Source organism: Podarcis tiliguerta (assembly GCF_965153285.1).
Source record: "Podarcis tiliguerta genome assembly, chromosome: 8".
Taxonomy (NCBI): Eukaryota; Metazoa; Chordata; class Lepidosauria; order Squamata; family Lacertidae; genus Podarcis; species Podarcis tiliguerta.
The window spans coordinates 33031381-33052984 of record NC_139541.1 but is presented as its reverse complement, the minus strand read 5'-3'; the positions used below and the strand labels follow the sequence as shown (position 1 = coordinate 33052984).

Genomic DNA, 21604 nt, shown 5'->3' with positions numbered 1-21604 from the left:
AATTCATCACCTCTATGACCTAGTCAGGCCCCATCAATTCAGATCTATGGTTTCTTCTTAAGCCTGCTGTTGAACACTTTCCACTGAAAGACTCTTCCTCATTTCCCCAGGAAACAAATGATGCCACCAACTGTGCTGCTTTCCTTTTGTTTTCGTAATAGTGTTAAGAACCCAAATTAAAAATAAAATGTTTGTATCCATGACCATAATTAGCGCATTAGCTTCTAATGACTGCTACTCTGTTTGCTTTAAAGATGTACACCTACTGTGCCTTTCATTTGTTTCCTTCTGGTTACATTTTTAGGGGGAGGGAGGTGTTGTTTTCCCGTGTGTGTGTGTGTGTGTGTGTGTGTGTAGCAGATTTGCTTCTATTGACATGCTATGTAAGTAACAGTCTAACAGACAAGTAAATTGACTGGTAATGGAGAGCTGTCAGGTTATTTTCTCTCTCATTAAAGTCTGTATTTTGTGCTCCATAAAACACATACCCAAAAATCAGCACTTTGCCCGTCATCCACTGAAAAGTCTGTAAAAATTATCAAAGCAAATGTCAGGGTTTGAGCATTAGGTGGGAAACGGGGGAGAGAGAGAAATTCAACGCCTACCTCGTTTGCAGTGAGAAATGCATTGTTGGCTTCGGCCATGTTCATGTAGTTATTGTTGTTGCCGAACTGAAAAAAGAAAAAGAGACGCCTACATTTTAACAACATATGCCACAATGAAAACAGTCAAGTTCTGAATGCATAGAAGACTTTAAACACAAAGGACATTAGGACTTAATCTGCAATACCAGACAACCCCCATTCACTCCAAAACATAAATGTTACATGGACAACTGAAATTGTAAGCTGGGTGATTTATAAAATTACATTGCCATACTCTCGGTGCGTCTTATATTTCCTAGCAGTACCATGTGCCACTTAGGTGCACTGGAGCTGGGTGTAGAAAACTGGTTCTTAGAATTATTGGCACACAAGCATAGTGTTCATTGGACATCTACAGGAGTTGTTGGGGAGTTATGGTAGCTACATATGCATCACCAAAAGAGAGGAAAGGAAATTATGCAGATATCGATAAATTTTGCACGTGCTTATAATGGGTATGACTATATATGCCAATTTAAAAATAATTCTTACAACTTAAAGAGAAATACAGTGCATCCCACTATAATGTCAATCTGCCCAGGTGCTAACTGTTGATGGGCCACTTCAGGGCCCCTCCTGCTCTCCCTTCGTGGTGCTTATCTTTAAGCCAGACTTTGAATAGGCATCTCTTCAAATAGAGGACACCTCCAAATAGAGGGCTGTCTTCTGTGAAATAGGGCTTATGGTTACCCTACAGAGAGGGAACACTGAGACCTAGGAAATTGTATCAATCCAGAGCAGATCGTTGGGTCAATACATAATAGGTTGACACTGGCTCAACAGAGTTTCAGATAGGAATATTTGCCACCACAGATGTATGGTGTCTGTGGCCAGTGCAGGGAAGACTGAGGAAATCTGCACAGGAGATTCTTATTGGGCTGAATCAGGCCGCACTTTTAATGATTACAGGTAAGAGTAGGCATTGGGCATGTATCCAGCATCAGGCAGCCTGCATGCTGGCTGACAGGAACCCAGTGGGTCAACCCTGTGTGGGGAATCACACCCCACATGGATCAGGTGCCACAACCCCCCACAGGCCTGCCATTGGGAGAAGCGTTTTGGCCCATTGGTCTCCGTGTGGACTCCTGGACAGTCACCCATTCCTTTAATGGGATACCCACATGACTAAACATCCAGCCCAATACGTTATCCACTAAAGTTGTGACAGTTGCTAAGAGGTAGTGAAAACCTACAAGCCAGCCAATTCCTCTCTGGCCCCAAATATGGTGATCAATTGACCACAGAAAGGTCCTTACACCAACTTGCCCGCTCCCCCAGTGAGTGGGCCCCAACAGTACAGTTGGGTGGGAGGTAAATCTCACATTGAATAGCCAAGAGGTGGGCTGCTTCATGTTGCCCTCCTAAATACACCAGGGATGGATAGATCACAGCCCTCATGCCCATGTCTGGCCATGAAGAACAAAGGCAATCATTCCTGGATCCAGTTGTGGCCATGCCGTTCAGCTGACACTGCCCCCCACCAAGTCCAAGTGAGCGGATATTCTCAACCCTATTGGAAGAAGAGGCAGACTGAAAACTCAGGGCTTCCAGCATAACTCTTCCTCTGAGCTACAGCCCTGTGTCCTTGGGCAGAGCCTAAGCAAATTATTGTGAAAGCTATTCATATGGCCAGGCCACAAATAGTGTGGCCTGTCTTTCTTTTGAAATGAAATTTGAAAATTTTGTCAACCTTTCATTGGCAGTACGTAAGAACTTCCTTGCCAAAGTTAATTTAGTACATTGTGCAGCCCAATAATAGTAATGGTGGCTGAGATATTTTCATTCCATACTTCTGCAGTCACATTTGGAGTGGGGTACAAAAACAGAGCTAAATCCCTATACCCCATAATACAAAAAGTCCATACATACAATACAACAATAATGCAAGTTAAAAGAAACAATTCCACTCCATGTATAATAAAACAGCTTGGAAAAAGAGGCAGCAATATGACCAATCAACCTTACTGAAACAAATGGGGTTTCAATTTCTGTCTTAAGCTACATGAAACTCACTTGGAAAGGCTTTCCAGAACCACAGTGCCACTACTGAAAAGATCCTGTCTCCTTAGAAAAACTTCTGTATCACTTGAAACCATGTGACTGAAATCATGTACTTCACCATGTGATTATTCAACAGATACGAATTCACTGAAAGACGGTATTTGGAATGATACACACATTCTGGCTCCAAGTCTCTTGGGTGCTAAGATGCACTTGCAATAAACTTGACAGAGGGGAGCCCCTTGATAGTTCCTCCACCACCAGAGGTTTGAGGAGTGGTGGCCTATGAGAAGGCATTCTCTGAGGCAGTCCCTAAGTTGTGGTACTCCCTCCTCACAGACGTGTGCCTCTCACCCTCATTACACAGCTTCTAGCGAATGCTGGATGCACATTTTTACCCTTGCTTTTGACACTGGATGTGAATTATTTTTAGGATCCACATTATTTTTGTGCTTGCCAGCTATTTCAAACAGTTTTTTAATATTGTGCTTTACTGTTTTAACCTGCCCAGGGACCTTAAGGTGAAGGGTGGGTAATTAATTATAATTATAGTTTGGACATGCAAGTCATTCCTTGATTCTGTAACCAGTGACAAATTGACAAAAATGCAGACTGATCCTTTGAAAACTAAGAATCAAGTGCCGTGGATTATCACTTTCCTTTCTGTGGAGAGGCCATATCTCTCTTACAGGTAGCTACAGGCAGTTGCCTCTATACTCTAGAAGTGCCTCTTCTTCTACTCCTGCCCTCTCTATCCTGACAAATGTAATCACTGCAAATCATGAAAAGTCTTCCTTCCATAGCTCATAGGACTGAATGACAGGAGAGGAGAAACACACTCTGCCTCATTTGAGAAATGCATTGCGCAGGAAAGCTCAAGTTACCAGTTAGGAGCCAAATTGCAAGGTGTAAAAATCTTGGACATATATGGATGTATCTTTATATTTGTTCCGAAAGCCATATTGGCATTTCACAAGCTTTGATTTTCAGGAATAGAACCCACTAGCAGCTGATTCTCTGGCCAGCTAGAACAATAAGCCAGGAAGTTTCAAGCAAAGCCAAATAAACTGTCGTTCCAATTTCACAAGAAGACAGATAAGCTTTACTTGGCATCAATTGTTGACAGAGGCTTTAAAAAATGGGAGTTTAATATTATTATTTTAGGAATCATTAAAATAACTTGTTGATTGTTATCACTAGATGAAGAACTGCTCATTTATACCAACTGAGATCGGTGGTCCATCTTGCTAAGTGTGGTTTACAAAGACGGGTGTCAGCAATTCAGAGGTTCAGACAGTCTTCCCTGGCCCTGCCTGGAGATGCTGGGGATGGAATCTTGCAGGCAAGATTTCATCATCAAGCAGTCAAAAGACTATGTCAGGAGTCCTTCCTCTCTTGGTTGTGTGACTCAAACATATGCTTTGCTTTGGTTAATCTTGTTTAACAAATTTACCCAGAGGGCAACCATGTTAAGATGTTTTTCAAACACTTTTTTCCCCCTGCAACAACAACAACAAAATCTCCCAAAGGAATTTGCAAGCAGCTGCTTACTCCTTCACAGACTCTTCTAAGTTGTGAACAGTGAAGATGATTCACAGGACTACGACGTTATTGGAAAGTGCTGTGCATGTTAGCTCATTATCACTGCCCTAAAACCACCACCATATACTGGAGGATAGTGCACGTTGCAGCAGGGCACCTTTTTCAGATCCAGGGCCGCATTTCCTTCTGTGCCACCTTCCAAGTGATGGGTGGAGAAACAAATGCAAATTTGACCTCTGTACAGTGTTATGTATGCCAGGGAGGGCATTAGGTTTGGGGCCTCTTGAGTGCCTGTAGTTTGCATGTCTGTATACAGCAATTTGGAGTGTTCTCGAAGCTACTAGCATGAGTCTGACCAAACTGCGGGAGGCAGTGGAAGACAGGAGTGCCTGGGGTGCTCTGGTCCATGGGGTCATGAAGAGTTGGACACGACTAAACGACTAAACAACAACATACAGCAATTTCAAACAGCCACCAGAAGATCAATTGTTACGTGAATTGCTCTTGAGATCTTAGATAGTGTCTACCCAGGAGCACTGGAAATCTCCTGACATATGTTTCAGGTATTTTTTGTGTTGTTGTTGTTTTCTTTTTTTTAAGATACATGTTAAGTACAGTCAGGAGTAAGCTGCAAGGCAGCACATGCTTCTCTGTGTTACACAAGGCAGAATCCTAATCCTTTTTGGTATCACAAAGTGCTTTCCCCATGAAGACTTTTCTGTCATGGGAAAGCCCAAACCCAACACTTGCAAAGCCTTTAAAACTGGATAGGCTGATCTCAAATTCCCTTGTATATCCACTGCAAAATGACATCAGTCTTGCAGTAGGTGTAGTATTTGCAAGATTACAAATGATCCAGAGACTGGATTAGAAGAAACAAATTTACTGAGCAGCATGCTGCTACCAAACTATATACAAAACTACAACTAGTCAGATCTTGGCATCCTCTCACTGCTGGTCTCATCCAGAACCAATTTCCCTCCAATATAACCATTAGTACCTGCTCACATTATACTGGGAGTGATAATTGAATGAACTCACCCAAAACACCTTCCACCACGATGCCAAAGTAGCAAAACACTGAAAATATCAGTTCTCCTAAACTCTGGAAATCTCAGTTGGAGTAAATTGCACAGTTTTTTTTACCCAGAGAGACCTCTCTGAAGTAAATGAACACTACAGTGATTCTATGTTTGCAGCAACTCAAATTTATTGCAAGTGCATAATTCACAAGTAGTCCAAAATACAATGGTACCTCTGGTTAAGAACTTAATTCATTCCGGAGGTCCGTTCTTAACCTGAAACTGTTCTTAATGTGAGTACCACTTTAGCTAATGTGGCCTCCCACTGCCACAGTGCCACTCGATTTCTGTTCTCATCCTGAGGTAAAGTTCTTAACCTGAGGTCTGTAACCTGAAATGTTTGTAACCCGAGGTACCACTGTACAAGATTATGAACTGGGAATACATAATATTCTGTGGTTTTAATTTATGTTTTTAATGTAAACTGCACTTGCTTTAAGTATGTTTTTGGTGACCTGTTCTGGGGCCATTTGATAAATAAGCATAGCCTACAAAAATTCCTGAAGGCCAGAGAGGTCTGTACCTGAGGTTCCCCATCTCAGAGTTAACCAATGGCATTCAAACAGTGTACAGTGGTACCTCAGGTTACATACGCTTCAGGTTACATACGCTTCAGGTTACAGACTCTGCTAACCCAGAAATAGTGCTTCAGGTTAAGAACTTTGCTTCAGGATGAGAACAGAAATCATGCTCCAGCGGTGCGGCAGCAGCAGGAGGCCCCATTAGCTAAAGTAGTGCTTCAGGTTAAGAACAGTTTCAGGTTAAGTACGGACCTCCAGAACGAATTAAGTACTTAACCCGAGGTACCACTGTTTTAATTACTCTTATTAGATACACAGTGATGACTCCTATCAGTTCTACAAACAACTGCTACTGGTGATTTTTAATTAATTATCCCAGTGGGATTTTTGTTGGCTATATGTGGCCTCTTTCTACAGGAAATTAAGCCTACCATGGTAAGACCAGGGTAGAGGACTTTTGGCTCTACAGATGTTGCTGAACTATCAGCAAAGATGGCCAATGAGATGTAGACTGTAGTTCAGCAACATCTAGAGGGCCAAAGGGTGTCCAAACCTAATCTACAAAATAATCTGCTCTGATCAACTTCCTAGGGTCTTGGGCAGAGGCCTTTTCCAATACTGCTAAATAATATCCTTTTAACTGAGTTATTGCAAATTAAACCTGAGATCGTCCTGTACACAAAGTATGTGCTTTACTACTGAGATACAGCCTATTTAATTATTTTTGTAAGAAGCACTCTCATTCTACAGGCACAAAGAAAGAAAAACAAAAGAAGAAGTAAGTTCTGGGCCAAACCTTTAGCAGCGGCTAGATAGACTATCTATCTAGGCTAGTATTGTCAACTCAGGTTGGCAGCAGCTCTCCAGGGTCTCAGAGGAGGAGTCTTTTCTAACCTTTTCTGGAGATGCTGGGGATTGGATTTGGGACCTTCTGCAAGGCACAAATATGCTCTGTCACATTATCTCCCAGTTACAGGTAGGTAGCCGTGTTAGTCTGCCATAGTCAAAACAAATTTTAAAAATTCCTTCCAGTAGCATCTTAGAGACCAACTAAGTTTGTTATCGGTATGAGCTTTCTTGTGCATGCACACTTATCTGAAGAAGTGTGCATGCACACAAAAGCTCATACCGATAACAAACTTAGTTGGTCTCTAAGATGCTACTGGAAGGATTTTTTATACATTACCTCCCATTTATGCTCCACTGATTCGGTGCTTCCCGTAGGATCATGCAGACTGTGCCTCTGGGATCTTATGCTCACATGGAAGACCCAGTTCACACTGTTGGGTTAAGGGAAGATATTGCACTGCCTCTCTACCACAATAATAGTGCCTATCCAAAAGAAATCATAACCTTCCCTGATGGATCATCATCATACTAATGATTTTTAGTAGTAGTGTTTTATTTGACTTCCTCTCTGTGGTTTTATCTGCTGATATATCTGTATATCTTCATTGTTTTCTTGTATGTTTAGAGCAGGGGTGGTGAATCTCAAACCCATGGGTCAAATGTGGCCCTCTAGGCCTCTTTGTCTGGCCCTCGGGACACTCCCTTTCTCTAGGCCACAGTCCCTCTCCTGAAGCCACACCTTTCCCCAGTCTTGCTCCATGCCTCCTTGGGTTTTTGCCTGTCCATAAAGTATCCTTGAAAAGTGTTAATATCACCCTCATTTTACAGTCTCTAACTCCTTATTGTGAAATATATATATATATTGAATGTGGTCTATAAGTCTGACTAAATAAATGAACTAACCAGGAAAGACTAAAACCAGCATTTGCTGCTAAGGTCCATTGTGTCTCAGGTTACATCTACAAAGATTTATATTTAACAAACAAATTATATATATATATACGTGGTATAAAAATGTCATTGATGCTTTTCGTGTTTCAAAGCACCTACTTCATACATTCACGGTAATTTATTCCATCCCCCAAATCAAGATTTCATGGTGACTTTTTGCACACAGTCTTATTACTCATTACTCATTCAGGTGCTGCAAAAAGTGACACGATAGACTTTTGCATGTCACTGAACCGAGAACAAAGTAGGATTTACATGGAAAACACTAATGGTTCTTAAAAGAGCTGTTCTCTCAAACACTGCTTTTTTATATAAACACACACACACACACTAAAATGAATGAAAGAAAAGATAGATGAATCGGGGAAAAGCATCAGCACAGCCTGTATATAAGCTAAAATCCCAGAGAAATGCATTAAAGTGCAGAATGCAGTACTGGCAACAGAGTTCAGCTTCCCAAGAACTATTATCCATTCAAGACTGGATGACTGCAATGCGCTCTGTATGGACCTTCCCTTGCGCTTGACATGAAAGCCACAGTTAGTGCAGAATGCTGCAGCAAATTACTGACAGGAATGAGATATTGTCAGCATATAACACCTTCACTCACAGATCTGCACTGGTTGCTGACTTGCTACCAGGCCAAGTTCGAAGTGTTACTATTAGTATATAAAGCCCTTACCGACAAAGCCACTTTATCTGCAAGATTGCCCTATTCCATATATGCCCACTCAACCACTTTAACCTTGAGAACTGGCACTCTTACAACAGATGCCACATATTACTTATTCCACATTGGTAAGAGCCTAACCACGTGATTTAGGGCAACTGGAGAGCCAGGTGCCATTGGACTCCAATTCCCATCAGCCTCAGCCATCATGGCCAATGGTCAGGGATGATGGGAGCTGTAGTGGAGGGCAACAGGTTCTCCACACCTGTCTTAGTGGAGGATAACATTGTTGCAAAGGAAACTTGCAGTCTAGAGAGGTAGGTGATGCAGAGGGCCACATGGAATCAGATCAAGGGCCTATGCAGCTCTCAAACTGCATGTTTCCCACTCCAGATCTAGACAATAAATAATAATAAAAACCAGAGTGAAATAAGGACTGGGTAAGAAATCATTCTCTGAACTGTTAGCACATGAATGTAATTACTGTAGAGTCTACGGCTAATCAGCTGTGAATTGTATCCATTAATTAGTATTGGCCCTGGAGAAATGAAGGGAGGGAATCAGTAACAATGTTAACACTGAAAAGCTCTGCTGCCCTGCCGAAATGTGGGTCTCCTGGCACCTGAAGTCAAGCAGGTATCTCGAGTGGTCTTCACCTGAAGAAGGAATTACAAACTGCTTCTTGCACATCTTTTTTATCTATAGGAGGTTTACATTTAATGGCTTTTAATTTAAAGAATTCTTGGTGATCAGCTGGGAACAGCTACAAATCATGCTAAGTAGAACAAAAGGTTCCCATGTTTTACTCCTAGTAAAATATTTGATTTGCGAGAGACAGATCAAAAAGCTTAGCACAAAATGGTTCTTACACTGCAACCCACTATTTGCTGCTTTTGTTTGTACAACTCCCTTTTCATTTTAGTGGATTGCACACATGGGAAGAACTCAATGGATTACAATTGTATTTCCCTACCCCACACCCCACCCACAAGTTTTGACCATCATTTAGCCAGATCACTGAACAAATAATTGGGAGCAGATACAGCGGAAGACCAAGAATTGCATGCCACTGACCAGAATCACAGTCTTTAACATAGAGCCAGTGCAGTATAGTGGTTAGATTGCTAGACCTGGGAGAGTTCAAATCGCCACTTGGCCTATGCATCTCACTAGGTACGGTAACTCTCAGTCTAACCTACCTCACAGGGTGGTTGTGGGGATTAAATAAGGAGAGGGAGAACCATGTACACCACCTTGAGCTCCTTGGAGAATAAAGGTGCAATATAAGCGCAATGAATAAAATAAATAAGCAAACATGGGCTAAACAAATTCCCAATTGTTCATCAGGGCATTGCTTTCAACAGATGAAAGCTAATGATCACTCAGCGGTAATCTACTGCAAGAATTAAAAGCAGTCAAAATCAGTAAATTATTTAAAAGGAGGGAAGTTCTGGAGGGAAGGTGATTTAAGTGTCACAGTCTGCACCTTTGCTGTGAGAAAAATGGAAGTGGAGTGGCTTTGAAGGAAGAAGGAGCAGGGGAGAAGGAAGTTAAGAATTAGGCCTTTTGCTAGTTAAACCATTGATGGCCATTTAAACTGTGGAGAGGGTATTGTTTTTGTTTGTTGCTATGTCATGTATTTTTGTGTTTTATTTTGTGAAATATAAATATGTGATACTCAAATGAAGGGAGGTATAGAAATTTTATTAACAAAAGTGTATGATTAGGCCAGACTCAGATTTCTTTTCTGCCTGGAAATAAATAGGATGGTTATAGGTCTGCCTGAAATGAAATGGGGTGGCACCCCACCCCACCATGAGCAATGGGGACCATGATCCACAAAGCAAACTGCTAATTTCAGCCCATCACAAAGCTGTAAAGTTCTTTAGTACCAGGTAAATCACAGGATTTCAACTCCCCACCCAACCACTTGCAAGATTCAGATCCTAATGAGCCTTTCTATTATTATTATTATTATTATTATTATTATTAATACCCCACCCATCTGACTGGGTTGCCCCAGCCACCCTATTCTATTCAGCAGAGAAGATAGGAGTCTTGAACCCAGCCATTAACCATCAAATAACTCTTCCAAATTTTCACAGTTAGGTTTGTAAGCAACATCTACAACTGGGGTGGGGGACCCTTTTAGCCAATGAGCCACATTTTCTTCTGGGCAAATTTCAGTGCTGGGTGGGGCCGGAGGCAAAAGTGGGAGGAGCAACAAAATGCAAACTTGTTCCTTGATCTTTGTATGATAGGCTAGTTTCCACACACACTCAAAACACCCCTCTCAATCCACTGTGCAAACCAGTGGTGTATTTACTGTACTGGAGTTCAAGGACGAATTGCAGCCAGACAAAAACACGTAACATGTGAAGCAAGGCCAGCCAGGGGTGTGGCCTGGAGAGAGGGAGCGTGGTCTAGGGAGAATTCCAAAGGCCAAATGGAGAGGCCTGAAGGGCTGCATTTGGCCCATGGGCCTGACGTTTCTCACACCTGATCTACAACATTCCTCAATAGGTTCCTAATATTTGGATTGCACTCACAACTTAATCAACATATCCTGTTGCCCTTCCCTTCTCAGAGCCAGGGGTTTACACTTTCAGGGAGCCTGGTTGGCATTTTCAAGGGAGATTTGGAGAGCTAACGTAAGTGGGAACTCTTGCCTCTACATTTACAATCATCCATTTGTGTGTGTGTGTGTGTGTGTGTGTGTGTGTGTGTGGTTTTTCTCTCACCTTTCACCATGAATACCTGTTTCTACTGATTATCACATTATAATAGCTTTCACCCAAGCACAGCTGCCTTCTATCAGCAATGCAAGCCATCCTCAATGGTAATAGCCACTGATTTCTCAATGACTGACGCACAGTAGTGCTCCAAACCCGCAGCTTCTTTCAGCTGTAAGAAGCCTAATGTACACAAGGATTCCCTACATTCATAGCCTTCCTTACTCACCCACTCCAGCAAAGGAGAAAGCTCCACACAACCTGCTTTCATAAATGTAAAGCTGTTGGCTCCCACTTAAGTGAATAAGTGAGAAAATTCTGGATGTGTGTCAGAGGTCACATGGAGCTGTGCACTGGAGTATGGGAATGCCGTTCAGTGCTGTATATAATGCAAATATTTCCTACTATTTGTGCCGTTAGGTGTCAAACCCACAACTGGCTTATTAGTGTATAACTTCCTTTGAAAAGGACAATAGGCGGCAAGGGGTTATTTTGTTAATCTGTCTGGCCCAGGCAGCATTAGCTGCAGTATCACAACTGAGAGATGCAACATAACAAAAGGGGGGGGGGGACAGCACCAGCCATAACTATTTACATTGCATCTGATTATAAATATCCAAATAGGTATTTCGAGGATTAAGGCTGGTGGCTCTGCCATACTGGTTTCAACAAGGCTGTAAGAATGATTAAGCACTTTGCAAGTGATTGAGGGTGATTAAATTGACAAAGATGCTAATGGAGTGTTACATGATAGCAAGCTAACTTTTTTAAAAAAAAACAACACCCACATGCAATCATAATACTGTAGCAAGTTTTTATTATCTTTATCTTCTTATTAAGTTATTTATGTAGGATCATATATTGTTATTACGTTGTGACCCATCTAGCAATGATTGGGTGAAGGGTGGGATGTAAACACTGAAAATATTTTTTCAGAAATTGGGTCCTAATATGAGACATTTCACATACTTTCTTTTAAGCAACAAGCAATCATTACTCATCCATTTCTGCCCCCCCCCCCCCCCCGCTTAACAGTTCTTAGATCGTAGAGCTATGAATAGGGACTGCTTATTTGTATAAATATGCATCTTCCTGATGTATCAATTGTGTAAAATTGGAGTCAGGATCAATTGTATCCATAGAATTATTGAAGTGGCGAAAACTAGAATTTGGTCCTTTTTTAAAAAACTAAACTAAAAAAATTGGTCTATTTAATATTACTCCAAAAAATAGCTTCTTCAAAAGCATTCATGCTCATAATGTTTCTGTCTTCATTTTGTTAAACTCAAGTCATAAGAGGTTGAGCTATCCTTATGGGTAAAGGAAACATAATGATCCCAAAAGATGTAATTAAAGACCAGAACTAAATTACTTTACAGGTTTAACTACTGTATCTTAATAACTCCACTAGATAACATCTTTTCCAGCATTTGAGTGGGTTTCATTACGTTGCTGGATGTCTGATAAGGGCATGAATTAAGGATGAGTATTAGGGTTTTTTATTTTTGTTTGTTAGCTCACCATGTTCATTCTGATTGAATGAAATGCCAAATTAAATTAATGGAGATGGTTAAGTCTGGTTTGCTGGTGGGAAGCCACATGGAAAGTGGGACAGCCTAGACAATAAACTGTCTGTAATTAGAAGATGAGAAGCTGAATGCTGCTTCAATAAGATTATCCCAAACAACTACAACATACACTAACATTTTCATGCCTGCAATAACAAAAAAGGCAAGCAAATCAAATGGAAAGTTTGCTTCAGTTGAGCATCTTAGTCATTGCAGTAGGTTTAGATAAAATGTATTTTGTGCACTGTACAGCTTTCACTATTCTTCACAATACAGTGGCCCAGTTCCCATGTGATGCTAAGCCAAACCATGGCTAAGCATGAATGAGCAAGCGTGTAGATAATCACAGCAAAAATTGCAGGCACTTCACTCTTTTACATAGTCCTGCTGCTGCCATGCTACCTGGAGCCAGGGCCAGCCCAAGACATTTTGGCACATGGAGGTGAACCACAAAATGGTGCTAGAGTCATGTTCCAGGAATAGTGTGTAAAACCAAAATCACATATCAAAACTCATGGGGTTCAATGGCAGGCGGGATTGAAAAAAACAGATCTCCCAGACATCCGCTCCTGTCAGCTTCCTTCTTCTTTGTCTCACTGTCGCTATTGCAAAAGGTAGCAGGAATATGGAGGTATAACTAGAATTTGTTGACTCCACCTGTAATTAGCGCTGGCTCCCTTCCTTTCCACCCAACCAGTCCCAATGAATACCAATCAGCAATGAATATATGCCACAGATATGGATGGCTAATGAGCTTTACTGAGAGTTTCAAGATATGGGAGAGGTGGGTATATTTACAAGTCCTTTTGGCCATGAATCATTGTCTTTACCAAATGTGGTGTCCTACATTCTAAGGAAATGGGGATAGTCACTTCCAGCATTTTACAGAAGCTTGCGGCTAGTCTTAAACTCCAGAGACCTAAACCAGGGGTGAGCAGCCTTTAAAGATCAAATCCCCTCAGCAGGGGGATATCCTGTGGGACTCCAATTCCCACCATCCTCAGTTAGCATTGGTCAATGTTCAGGGATGATGGGAGCTGGAGTCCAGCAACATTTGGAGGGCCCAGGTTCCCTAGCCCTGAAATAAATAAATAAAGTGTATGTACCATTGTATTTATGAATGGAATCTTTAATTTCACAGTATTTCTCACAGATGTGATCATAAAAGAAGTTGAAACATATAGGGTTGTATCCAATGCCAGCCCAACTCAGAGTAGGCCCACTGAAATTAATAACCAACTTAGGTCCCTTAATATCAATAGATCTACTCTGAATGAAACTTAGTTGGACACAACCCATAGTACTCAGTGTGGAAGCAGAATATGTGGGTCTGGCGTATACACTGACTTGGGCCTATAGTAGGCTGTACCCTGTTCAGATCTTATATTGATGAGTCTCTCAGAGTGTAAAAAGAAAGTTGGCATGAAGGTGGGAGAGAAAGTGAAAGAATGAAAGAAGCATGGAATGTTGAAGGTTTTGACTTCGGCAATGCTGATTTTCTTGTTAAGCAAGTTTCTTACGGTTTGTTATAAACTGGGTTGTGACAACTTTCTGATCCCCATAAAAAAGCTTTTAGCGCCATATGCAAGCAGAATGTGATCCCTATTGATCAATTCAGAATATATTCTGGTTGATGGGAATGTTCTCCAACACAGTTGCTTTGTCTTAATAAACAAAGTCTTAAACAAAGTTTCACTCTAATCATAGTGTGAAGGCTTTGTTTTCTTCAGCATTAGGTACTGCCATAACATTGCTTACATGCCTAAAACCTGAGGGGGCTCTTGACACAACACCCTCTGGTGAATCTCACCATACATAGGGGCCCTGTTGTGAAGTCTGTTGGGTTTACCTGGTGGTACAGATGATGGGCAACAGCCATGTTGCTCTGATGAGTGCTGGCATTTGAATTTCCCACAATACCCTGGAGCACCCTTACAGATGGGGTGCTCTGGGGGAAGTTGATTGATTCTCGAAAAGGTGCAATGGGGCAGTCAGTTGTTTGCTTTAAAAAAAGGGGGCTGCAGTGTTTGAAGATAGCTGTCTGAGATGCACAAGTAATGTCAAATCTTATACCTCCCCACCCCTTTTTATTCACATGGACTGATTCCCATACTGATTTGCGTATAGAAAAGGTACCATACGCTATCCAGGCCAGCATAAGAACAACCCTTCTGGAAGTGGCACCCTCAACAGTATAGATATGTATGAAGTGGTTAGTGGTGGGTCCAGCCATCCTACTACCTGCCTGGGGACACCAGATGCTCACTCTGGCATTGCCAATCCTCTCTGAACAATATGTTTTAAAGCTTCTTTTCAATTTAAGAATGTAGTGTATTTTTTTTAAAAAAATCAGGCAATGTCCTTTTAATGTGAACATTTACACATTCTCCCATTACCTTCAAAGTGCTCCTCTAATAAATGTATGAACTTCAGGTCCGTAATAGCTTTTAAAATATTACATGCATGCGCACACACACACACATACATATAAAATAGACAAGACGGATACGAAGGGACTGAATCTCGTTTCTAAACATAATGACAGCATTTTATTCTAAGAATCCCAAGGAATGGTTTTCTACCACAGTATCTGAGATTACTGTAATATTTTCACACTTGAATTTCAAGGAATATATGATTATACTGCAATTGGACTATAAGTAGCTTTTCTTAGACTCTTATATCAAATTTCACTCACTTAAGCAAAAAATGTGAATTCTAATCTGAAACGTTATTTGGCTCAACTGCACAGTTTCAAATTATACTGAGTTATAAATGTAAAAAAATTAATATAGGAAGTTTGAAGCAGATGTAGGTATTTTATTCATAATGAAAGATTAGTCGAGACATTTTTAGGCTAAACACAGCAGATGAATGTACTTACAAGTGTCTTAGTTCTTCTATACCTCTCTTCTAGGAGAGGATAAAATCTGCAGAGGCCTTTAAGACTGTAACTGCTAGCCATATAATGAACATTTCACAGTGAACTGCATTCCTTGAAGGTGACCAGGAAGATAAAATGAGGATACTCTTTGGGAGTAGATGGTCTTCAAGGAGGAAGATGAGAAGGAGAAGCAGAAGCAGAAACAACAGGAGGAGGTGATGGCAGAGCCTTTAAGATGTGAGAACACACCATGCCTGGCATACCCCACACTCAGGGCAAGAGATAAGATGGATTCTGTGGCACTCAGTGGATCTCCAGCCATCTAGGGAGGGGGTGGAAGACTGTTCCTCCCAGTGATTTAACTTGCTCAATGACATATAAAAATTAAAAGTGCCATGATGGTTTTGGCATTTGTCCATGCACTGGCAAATTCAAGATTGGATTTGCACTCTGTGCAGAGTTGCAATGCACTCTATGTGGAGCTATGCTGGAGGCTGATCCAGATTCTGCAGCTGGTGCAGAATGGGGTGGCTATGCTGCTTGTGTGGGCAGATGGCTGCCAGTATATAACACTTTGCTTGGGGGACTTGCACTGGTTTTCAATCTGCTACTGGGCCAATGTCACAATATCAGTACTAACATAGAAGGCGCTGCACAGCTCAGGACCAGGTTATCCATTATACAACTAGGTAGGTCACTGCAGTCTGCAGGAGAGCTTCTCCTTCAAGTCCCAAATATATCTGAAGCCAACTCCACCATAACTGAGCGGGGCTTTTAGTGTGGCTGCCCCAGTTCTGTGGAACAGTATCCCTGTCAAGATGCAACAGGTGCCAACTATCCACACTTTGTGGAAACATTCGAAGGCATTTTTGCTCCGGCAAGCTTTCCCAATTAGATGAAAAGGTCTCTTCTATGGGTGTCTCCTTTGTATTAGATATTTTGGTAATTAAGAAGTATACAAATAGTCGAAATAAAACCAATTGTTTTTAAAGGAAGGGTTGGTGGAATGAGGAAAAACAGGAAATAAATAGTGCATATATAACTTATGGAATTTGCTACCAAAGTATGTGGTGATGGCCACCAACATAACAAGGTTTTCTGCAGGGGTGCAATATGCAACAACTCCTAGGATATGAAGCTTTGGGCAGGTATCAAGATTTGCTAAACCTGTGGTGACAGCAGAAAATTCAGTGGAAGGACGGCCCAGAGGGATTATATTGAGGGATAGCCCAGAGAATTTCAGTCATTGTGTAATTTTCACCCACCAAATCAGAAAAAAAACTAATTTCCCCAAAACTAAATATTGCATGTGGGGTGCTGGGTTGTAAAATGGCATCATGAATTGGCCATCATGGACAACTAACAGGATGCCTGAAACACAGCAGGAAAACTAGAAGGACAAGTTACATGATCCTGTATTCCAACTTTTGTGTTTGTTCTAGAAGATTACTTTCAGTGTTTATTAACTACTGTCTCACCAAGAATCTCATTTTACCCTATACATCTCTCCTCCCTACTAATGCCAGGTTTGGGTGAAGGTGAGCTGTCTATAGCCATGTGCCTTGGAAATCCAAGTCATACCAATAACATTAAGAGCCATTTTTCTACACCGTCCCCCTTATCCTTAGCGTCCCACTGTGAGCATTTTCCTTCCAAGCCCAGCTTGTAACAACAAAAACAGTAATTCAGATTCTGTTAACAGACTTATTTCTGTCAAGTTCTCAGCACTGGTATTTTACAGCAACATTTGGGAGCTTGGAGAATTCCAAAGCTCTGAGAGGAGCTGACCCACTAGTAAATCAGTACTGTATTGTCTGAAGGCTAGTTTAATATTCCTTAAAATCCTAGATATAAATAACCAAGGCTCAGGAGAAGTAACCAAAGCTCAGTGGTAGAACATCTGCCTTGCATGCAGAAGGACCCAGGTTCAGTCACAGGAATCTCCAAGTAGGGCTTATAAAATCTCTTGCCTGAAACCCCAGGGAGCCATTACCAGGCAGAGTAAACAATACTGAACCTAGGTGGACCAATAGACTACGTATAAGGCAGTCTCTTATGTTTCTATGTGACCTGGGGTGGGGGAAGGGTCTAATATGCATCTAGTGCTTCTTCAATACAGCGTCCAAACCAACTTCCCTTCAGTTGCATCAACAGTAGCAGTTTAGGAATCTTGAAACTAGCAAAAGCCCATTCATACATATCTTCAGAGTGGTACTTGCCTCTAACTGTACCAATATGGGAATAAGATAGGTAAAGGTAAGGCAAAGGACCCCTGGGCGGTTAAGTCCAGTCAAAGGCAACTATGAGGTGTGGCACTCATCTCGCTTCTGGCCAAGGGAGTTGGCGTTTGTCCACAAAAAGCTTTTCAGGTCATGTGGCCAGCATGAATTCTGGCACAATGGAATACTGTGACGGAAGCCAGAGCGCATGGAAACACTGTTTACCTTCGCACCACAGTGGTACCTATTGATCTGCTTGCAATGGTTTGCTTTTGAACAGCTAGCTTGGCAGAAGCTGGGACAGAGCAATGGGAACTCACACTGTCATGTGAATTCGAACCGCCGACCTTCCAAGGAAGTATCAGAGCCATGCAAAGCAATGCTCCCAACCACCAGCAGCTGCCAGGGGGTCCAAAATGTGCAAAAAAATTCCCAGCAGAACTAAAAGGGATAGCCTTTCCTGACTGGGTCCCAGAGAAGATCTACTAGGACAGCCAAGGCCATTCCATTCCCAAACCAGGCCTAAATCCAGATTGAAATGGGTCCAGATTACCAGTTACAAGAAGGAGTTGGGTTGGAAGGGCCCATAGGCTGTACCACCAGCAGCAACAACACTCTCTCTTCTTTTGTTGTATAGAGTTTGTTTTTAGTAGAATACAGCAGGTTAGAAAAGAAGAAGAGGTACAGCTATATATCGTATATAAAGGGTTGGTGTCTTGTTGCAATTTGGAGCTAAAATTGGGTCTTTGGACTGATAAGACTTTAGGGAGAATGATGTCCAAACTATTTTCTATTTTGGCTTCAGAGTCTGGTCAGACCAAATGAAAGCAGAGCTGGTGAAACAGTAGTAACTAGTAGAAGGTGGATCAGGAGATATGGAGAGCTGAAGAAAGGGAAACAGAGAGGCACCTGGCACACTGAATGGTATTCAACGAAGTTTTACTCAGAGCAGAACCACTGAAATTAGTAGACCTAACTTAGTCAATGTGCATTAATTTCAGAGGATCAACACTGAGTAAAACCTAGTTGACTTCCACCCATTAGGTCGTATCCAATGTTAATTCTGCTCAGAGTACACCCCTTGAAACTAATGGACATTGCCAACATAAGTTGATTAATTTCAATGAGTCTACTCTGAGTAGGACTGGCATTGGATACACCCCATTGTTACCGGGGTAAATGGGTCCTGAAGACAAGACAATTTCCCACAGTGTAGGAAGCATTCAGTAAGCTAAATCTTTGCTATAAGTTCATAGCAAGGAATGCTGCTGATAGTGTCAGTGATAAACCTTATGGCTTCCAGACTGAGAATGTTTCAAGAGCCTGTGGCAGTATATCACACAATCAGTAACATCCTTGCCAACCAGCATGTATGTATGTATTTATATATATATAGTGTGTGTGTGTGTATCCTGCCAGACAGATCTTAAAATGGAGTACTTCAAGTGATCCTGTCAGTGGCAGGATTAGCTTCTAACAAGCAGAATTATATATGTACGAGTTCTAAGTTTTTAAGAACAGCATCTGGCTTATATCAAGTTGACACTTTAAGATAAGATACAGCAGTATAACAGGTTATACTTGCAATAATAATTTTTGATTGGCATATCGTTTATCTTAACTACTGTTTGGCATCATTCCAGAGGAGGGTGCAGTGCACTATAAACTGTTATGAAAGATGTCTTTGTATCGTTCAATATTTACACAGTGTGTGCTTTATTTTGTAAATGTGAAAGCCGTCAGAAATGGAAAGCATTGTAAGCTGTTCAACTCTGAAAGATCTGCACCACTATCCCTGACCAAAAAAATAAAAAAGGAAAAAAATGTTTTAATAGAGGCAGGTGACAATTTTGTTCAGAAATGTTCACACCATGGCTAAATAAGCTCTCGGGGTTAAGAGAGAGAGACGGAAAGAAAAGAAAGAATGAAAGAAAAACGGATTGCTTTTGTGCAGCTGCTCAAACAGATTTCTATCTCAGCTAGATTTGCATATTTCTGAATATTCTCTTTCAGACCCCGACATTTTTGTGAGCAAAATCAATTTTCTGTGGGACAAAAAGTGAGATTTGGTCTAATGATTTTAAGCTTTTAAATAAACATGAACTGCAGTGGCATGAGGAGGTTCCCTCTCCTTTCAAGAAAAGCCCCTCGTTGTTTGAAAATAAAAGATCTCCTTGCTTCCATGGATATCAATTGTCAGTGACACATTTTTAACATGCAAAGGAGAAAAAAAGGAAACAATGAACAAGGCAAAGGCAGCACAACCAAAAAAAGACCAGAGTCCCAATTATGTAGCCACAAACACAGATGGATACTAAATTTAATTATAGAGAAACATGATGTGCCAAACTCAATATTTATAGACACAAAGTATGAGAAACAACCAACTATGATGTCTAACACAGCTATCACTATCTCTTTAGTCCTGAATGCAACAACAAAAATGTGTTTATGGCCAGTGGACCTTTTCCTACACCCAAATAAGTTCGGGGGGGAAAGACATTTTCAGTAAAACCTTTAATACCAAATCCAATGCAAGTTTCCCCCCTCAAACCTTCTGCAGCCTCTGCTAATAGTTACTGTTTGCACAACTGTAAGTAAGTACATTACCATCCAGTTCTTCAATCTATACAAATTTAAGAAACATGCATTGCCAAGGAATGACTCATCTATCAGTCTATTATATGCTACAGGACTGACTGTATTAAACAAATCACTCTCCCTACTGTTGAGGAATACAAGCTATACACAGAGCAGAGGTTATTGTCTAATTTAAATCTTGGCTTGCTTCCCAGTGCTGTACAAGACTCCAATTTGTGGAAACGCTGCTCTCTGCTACTGCCAGAAAGCCTGCAGAAAATGGTATTGGTTGCCTTCCAGAAATATGTCTGCAAAATGCCAATCAACAAGTCACAAAAGATTAACAGTAGGACTGTACCGAATTAATTTAAATTATAGAAACATATGGCTACAATGTTTGCATTGCACTTTAAAAACACCTGCTTAAAACAGAGGGAAAGAGAGGGAGAAGGTTGCCTTGGCTGTATAATATAACATTTATATCCATTGTTGAATTTTCCTCCAAAATCTCTGGGGTGGGGGAGAGAATTGGCTAGCAAATTGCTAACCTGCATACATTGAGCCAGAAACCGCCATTTTGAAAAGATGCAAGAATGGAATTCCCTTATCTTTGAGGGGGGGAAATGAAGAAAATCAACTCATTCATGATTAGTTTGGTTTCTTTCCACCAAATAAGATGAACATGCTTAATTTGCATAATTGGGATACGGGGGGGGGGGGATAAAAGAAAAAAATTATTTATGCTTGAATGGGCAAATCCCAAATTGTGTGCATTTTAAATGAGCAGGCTCTTTCTTATTCTCCTCCTAATCTCTGAGTTTTGACTTGCTTCCCTGGAAGATTATTAAATGAATGTTCTCTCACTGCCCTTTCTGCACAGAAACATGATATATGGGAGAGGTTCATTGAAAGTATTCAGAGATAAAAATTTACACACTAGCAGTAATATATGCTATATTTCCTTCATGCTGTCCATTATTTTCACAGGAACCTAATATATATATGATCATGTCATGAAACATGGGGGTGGAGGGGAGTCGGTGACAAGCTTAGCAATACTGGGCATTAGTATATGTCGTATTTCAAACCCCCCCCCCAAAAAAAAAGAGGAGGAGGAAGCTGTTTCAAGTTTCTCTCCAGTGCTTTTCTATTATTGCCTAGCTAATGGAAATACATCAAGCAAATGTTCTACAAGAGCCATATATATTAAAGTTGACCTATCCATCTAGGAAGAAAGAGAACAATGCTGTTCACTTTTAGCCCAAATATGACACTGATAAATGGCGCCTGGGGGTTCCATCACACAATTTCGCCAACCTGGGCTGTTCGCCCAACATATGACTCTTATACGGGCAATTTTC

The 21604-nt window shown here is 41.1% G+C and overlaps 1 protein-coding gene across 1 annotated transcript in view; it reads right to left on the bottom strand.

Moving 5' to 3' along the window:
* TOX3 (TOX high mobility group box family member 3) overlaps positions 1 to 21604 on the bottom strand; it is a 92756-nt gene that overhangs the window by 28780 nt on the left and 42372 nt on the right. The window contains exon 2 of the mRNA XM_083451885.1: positions 606 to 671. Coding sequence (XP_083308011.1) covers positions 606 to 671 — 66 coding nt within the window. The remainder of the gene's footprint in view (positions 1 to 605; positions 672 to 21604) is intronic.